At 43.9% G+C, this 6,000-nt stretch overlaps 1 protein-coding gene across 1 annotated transcript; it reads right to left on the reverse strand.

Moving 5' to 3' along the window:
- Nucleotides 1–3,690: 3,690 nt before the first annotated feature.
- PtA15_10A96 (uncharacterized protein) lies at nt 3,691–6,000 on the reverse strand (the record flags this gene model as incomplete). Its single annotated transcript, XM_053160970.1, has 11 exons — nt 3,691–3,759; nt 3,854–4,014; nt 4,092–4,127; nt 4,212–4,354; nt 4,424–4,544; nt 4,644–4,691; nt 4,789–4,849; nt 4,945–4,991; nt 5,076–5,211; nt 5,301–5,779; nt 5,841–6,000. The coding sequence occupies 11 exons, from the start codon at nt 5,998–6,000 to the stop codon at nt 3,691–3,693; spliced, it is 1,461 nt and encodes a 486-aa protein (XP_053024232.1).

Here is a 6,000-nt window from a genome sequence, read left to right on the forward strand (position 1 = left end):
AAGGAATCCGGGGGCAGGTGTGGGTGGGTGTGGGTTCAAACTTCAAATACCCGGTATCCATTAGATTTCACCCGGAATCCCGGAATCCGGACCCGCACCTGCTTGTCACCCAAATGTCATGGTAATATCAGCATAGAGTTGGAAAACGGGTACCCGCTGGAGCTAGGCAAAACAAAGTTAAGAACCGATTGCGGGTACCTGCTATCTGCTGGTGGGTAACCCTGCTGGCCGGCAGGTACATGCCAGCGGATGGGCAATGATTGAACCGGTAGATTCAATCAATAAGTCGTTCTTTATTTTCCGGCGTGAATTCATCCTGGTCCCAGAGATGGTACAGTATCAATGGCCAAGAGAATTAATTCCTCCCGGTGGTCAAGACTTTATTGTCTCAGTGACTGAGAGGCATCCTCTAAGTCACCAAAAATGTACAGTCTCAACAGCTGAGATGAATTCTCTCAGCCATCAAAACCTCAACTTTTCAAAGGCTGGAGGGATTTCTTTGGTTCATCAAGACGGCAAAGCCCCAATGGCTGAGAGGAATACTCTCAGTCATTGAGACTATTCAGCAAAATCTGGGAGGATTCATTCCAGAGATCAACATGCACATTCTTGAAAAGCAGAGGTATTCCTCTTGGCCTTCAAGAATGCACAGTCTTGATGGCTGAGAGGATGCATCTCAGTCATGCAGACAATACAGTCTTGACCTCTGGGAGGAATCCTCTTTGCCATCAAGACTGTACCTTCTTGAGGGCCGGGAGTATTCCTTCTGGAAATTAAGGCTGCAAATTCTTGAGTACCGGAGGAACTGCACTCCGTCATTGATACTGCACAATCTTGAGGACAGAAGATATTCCTAAGTCATCCAGAAAATTAAGTCTTGACACTTGGGAGGAATACTCCCACCCATTTAAATATACTTACTGCACCATTTCAAGCTTCATATTTATTCCTCTCAGCTGTTGAGACTGTACCATCTGAATGAATGAGAGCCAGAGCTCAGATGAATGCTGTGGTGGTGTACATAGCACACAAGGAAATCTCAATCCTCCAGCGTACAGTTGCCTTGAGCCTACGTGTCTGTAGACTATGTTAGACAGATGGAAGGGACGGACAAAAACATTTAATCCCCATCCTGGATGCCTGATATGGTCAACCAGGGGTTCTGCACTGCACACTCCTCAAATGAAGGCACACACAGGCCTTCACACCTCAAACCAATGGATGCAAACCATGAATTACTCAAATAAGGAATACATGGAGTGCACACAACAAAATGAGGTGTGCATGCTGGTGTGTGGGGCGCACAACTTATTTCATGGGGGTGTATCTATAAGCCCATGTCAATTTAATTTCAATTATTAAATTTGGAATTGGGATTCAACAACAGTTGTGTTTAATTTTGATCTAAAGATGTCAGAGTCATTTTGGAATAGTGTATCATATAATAATCCATTTTAAACAGATTAATGTTCACTGAAACCCAATAAATGATATAAATTGCCAAAAATTTAAAGTTAACTTGTACTTTGATTGCAGCCATTGCATCTTTACAGTTCCAACTGAGTTCCAGTTGATTTCCAGTTGATCAGTTCCAAGCAATATCTGCATGAGTGTTAGGTGAGTTCCAGATCAGTTCCACATGATTTCAAGAATTGATCATTGTTTCCTAACACTATGTTCACCAAATGCCTCCAGCACAGTTACAGAAAACAATTCATGTGTGGCACTCCCTGGAGAGTGGGAACAGATCTCCCCTGGTGAAAAGTGTATTTTGTTCTCTTAATAAATTGTATTTACATTTATACAATGATTTTGAGATAATGAAACAGAAGAGCTTTACCTAAAAGCAAATCAAGTGGGTGCTGAGCTAGGGTTTTCTGGTTGTCTGTCTACTTGAGAGGAGCTTTGGCAAGAGTCAGTTGAGTGTTCTGAGTTTTTTTCTGTGAACCGGACCTCTCTCAGTTTTTGTGCTCTCTCTATGTTTCTTTCTTTTCTTGCTTTGTACTCACCAAATCAGGGGCCGGTTAGCTAAATAGCTTGGCCTTTTCCTGTCTGTACAGATGATGTTGGTCTGGGTCTTCTCAGAGACTAATTCCCATCAGCTGTGTAGCTCTAGCTTTCTTTGTCTGCTGTTTTAGTCTGTGCTTATGGTGTGCTGGGCCTTCAAGATTCTAGCGAGCAGGTTGGGTCTGGTTTTGGATCCAAGTGATTCCACAAGTGTTCTGTAATTGGAACACAGTCATGTCAGTCTTAGGAATAAGCCTGTTGCTGTCTGTCTTGGGAACTCACTTGGATCTTGTGCTGGGGTTTTTCTTTGGCGGGGTGTTGACTGTTAAGTTGCTTGGGCTTCTGTGGCTGTGTACAATGTGGCAATACTTTTCAGCTTAGGTTTGGGTCTGGGCAAAGAAAGGAGGGCCTGGGGCTTGGGTTTTTTTTCTGTCTAGCTGCACAAGCTTTCTCTTGGGTTGCTGCCAGTGGTCTGCTTCTGTATTCCTACAAGCATCAGCTGGCCCAGGACTAGGAAAAGGCTGAGCAAGGACTGTTACAAAGCTGAGCATCAGCTGCGCCAGGACTAGTACAAAGCTAAGCATCAGCTGGGCAAGGACTGGTCAAAAGGTTTTATTCCAATACTGAGAGTGATCTGCATGAAAAAGCTGAGTATGAGCTGGGCAAAAAAGCTGAAAAGCTGAGTATGAGCTGGGCAAAAAAGCTGAAAAGCTGAGTATGAGCTGGGTCAAAGCTGATCATCAACTGGACAGAAATGAGGATCAGTTGGGCTCATCAAAAACTGAACAGGACCTCCTTGGTAAATTTGGTAAGTTGAGGAGATGGTTGGGAGATTGGGGTAGATAGTGGATAGATATTGGATAGATGGTGGGTAGCTGGCTGGTGCTGGCATGATGTCACTTGTCATCAACTGACTATTTTATTTTCCTGGTGACCCTTTTCAGATGTTGAAAAATGCAGAGGACTTCCTGTTGGTTCTGTAGGGGCTGCAGAACCAGATTTAGTACGAGTAAAGCCAGATTCACAGGGGACCTGTAGCCTGCCACCAGTGGGAATTTATTCAATCTGGTTCTGCAGGGGCTGCAGAGCTGATGGGAAGTGCTCCAATAGCTGGCAGTCAAAATTTGGGTGGGATATTCCTTGTCAAGGTGGTTCTCCCAGCTATCAAAGCTGAATTGGCAAGCAATGTATTAGGTGCAATGGGGCCCAAAGTTGATCAGCCAACCATATCCTGACATCTGGGTTCCCTGGATGTGAACCTGGTCCTTGAAATTGTGGTCATTCTTCAAAACAATTGGGGTCATTTCACCAATCTATTTTTCAACTGAAAAGAAAATACATAATGCTATGGTTTGCTGATTTTTTGAGTTGCATATATAGTTTACTATGAGAACTGCACAGGGTAAATGTCTATCTGATGGAATGTATAAACTTCACGCTCAAGGCTGGCAGATGCTAAGCCAAGTTGAATAACATAACCACATTAAGTAGAATAAAAATGGGAAATTTACTTAAGAAATAGAAATCATGTCCAGCCAACCATTGAACAATTTTGCGACTAGCTTGGAGTGTTTAGGAAGAACTTTGGGCAGAATTGATACTTCACACTCGAAGATACAAATCATACTGAAAGCAGATGGGAATTTAGCACATTAAGGCGCAAATCGAAGAGTGGGATCTTCATCAATACTGTTCCAATTCAAATCGCCTTTGTTCCTCGCTTGTTAACGCTTTGTAGCGTTCGATTTCGGTCTAGAAATCAAAGAAGAAAACCATCAATCCCAGTTGGGTACATTTGTCAACGAAATAAAGCAAAAAAAAAAAAAAAACTGGTAAACCAACTTACCATTTTCGTCGTTGTGTATGCGCGTACAAATACTTGGCCAAGTGCTTTGCTCAATGTGGTGTCTTTTTCCAGAGCCAACAAAGCTTCATCTAGACTTCGCGGTAAAGGTGAGATGATCTTGTGAGCTTGCCTTTCTTGAGCTGTCATCTTGTTTACATCAACTGTTTGGTAGTTCGTTAATTTCAATCAATTCGTCATCCGATCATCAAGTTACCGAAACCCCCCAGAAGATCCTTACCACGACAATCAGGATGCAGAAGATCGATAGGCGTCTCTGCGAGGAAATAAACAATTTGTTTGAAATCTTTCTGTGAAGAAATTTGGTCCACAAACAAGATTAAAAGGCTTCTCGACTTACGAATTCCCAGCAGGCCGGCGGTCAGAACAGCACTGAGTGCCAAATAAACATTTGCAGTGGCATCACATGTTGTCAATTCAAAATGTTTTGCAACTGCTATTCCAGAAGTGGCAGTCGATGTGCAAAGTCGGATCGGGGCCGACCTAATGATATAATTGATAGATTAGAACATCTGATGACACATCCAAGACGTTAAAAAAGGTAGTTCATGCCTGTTTCCCGTTCCCCAAAAGGCCCAAGTACCTTCACTCCAGAAACTGTTTGCTTCTTGGTCGTAAGAGAATGACGAAGGTTGCAAGAAAGCTGTGATTGCAGGCAAGTGTAACAATATTCCTATAAAATGAGGCGAACCAAATGTCCGCATTGAGAATTGATGGTCAGAATTTTGATTGGGAAAAGAGTAAGAAAGATGTGAAACTGTGTGTGACATACCCGCCAGCCAATGACTTTCGATGAAGTTGATGGTGGGGCTTGTTCTACCTTAATGTTTGAATTTTGTTCACGCTTTAAGCTTCAGATCCTTTTCGATCCAGATAAAAAAGACAGTGAAATGGACATTTCAAGGACGAAAGCTAACCAGCGGGTGATGTGGGAGAGGACGACGAGGTCCCCGATTGCAATACATCGTCTGGTAGTTGCTGAAATCACGAGTTAATCACCAGGAGAGTACAACGTCAAATTGTTAGCTCGCACATGTGCACTGGTCAACTAATCAGGAAGCAGAAAAAGGTACCTTGTTTTTCTTATGAAGAGATACATGCATGGGCGATCTAGTACCGCCTGAATTTCAAGGGTGATGGTTAGCAATTCTAAAAACCAAGCTTTAGCATCACAATAGTCGCGGATGGACGGTCATGCACTGACGTGCAGCTTGGAAGGGCTTGGGCGAGAATGTCGCTTTTAAACCCATCTCGTGAGCAACACTATAGATCAGCTCCTTGGCGTATATCAGTTCATCGCACGATTGAAAGGGCGCGTGCGGACTGAGGACAAGTTCGAACTGAGACGACGGTTATGTAATGATAAAAAAAAGAAGGAACAATTGTGTTGGATATCAGCCTTGAGTGAGTAATTTGAAATGCTACCCACCTGCCCTGCTGCGCTTGCAGCGTGCCACTGCTCCACAGTAATGTTGGCCTCTTCCAGATGTCCAACCACTTTCTCAATACATGCTAATCCTGCACCACCATTCCGCAAACTAGATGCGCTGCTCCAAAAGTGTGGTCCACTCTCAACCGGCTCAAGAGGTTGGAAAGACTTGAGCAAGACGACTTCGATTTCGAACCCAATCAGATAAGAGACGCCACTCTCGGCTATTCCTGAATGCAGAGTTGAACTCAGGATGAATCGTGGACATAGTGGGTAGGGGGAAAAGTGATTGGTATGGGTTTCGGATGTTTGATGGCTGTCCGGGTCCCTTCGCCTTAGAAGACTACACATGACCATTGCATGATTAGGAAAGTAAGTTAATGCTCGGTACGAAATCTTGTCGGGTTGCAGGTAAAGATCTCCTGAGGGACCGAACCCAGGCGCCAGTTCATCGTGATGACCCAATCCCATCACGCAAGCTATAGAAACAGAACAGCGAGTCAATTTTGAGAGGAATGGTGCGCAAAAAAAAGTACCAACCTGGTAATGACAAGATGGATTCAGGGGGGGATAGAATCATCTTCTCGTACCTCGTCCTATGCACTACTCTACATCGAACTCGTCCAGTCAAATCAATCCAGCACAACCGAACGAATTTGGGTTGGGCTACATCGGAGCCCGCCTCAGATGCATGAGCCAT

The sequence above is a fragment of the Puccinia triticina genome, chromosome 10A (genome assembly GCF_026914185.1).
Source record: "Puccinia triticina chromosome 10A, complete sequence".
Classification (NCBI taxonomy): Eukaryota; Fungi; Basidiomycota; class Pucciniomycetes; order Pucciniales; family Pucciniaceae; genus Puccinia; species Puccinia triticina.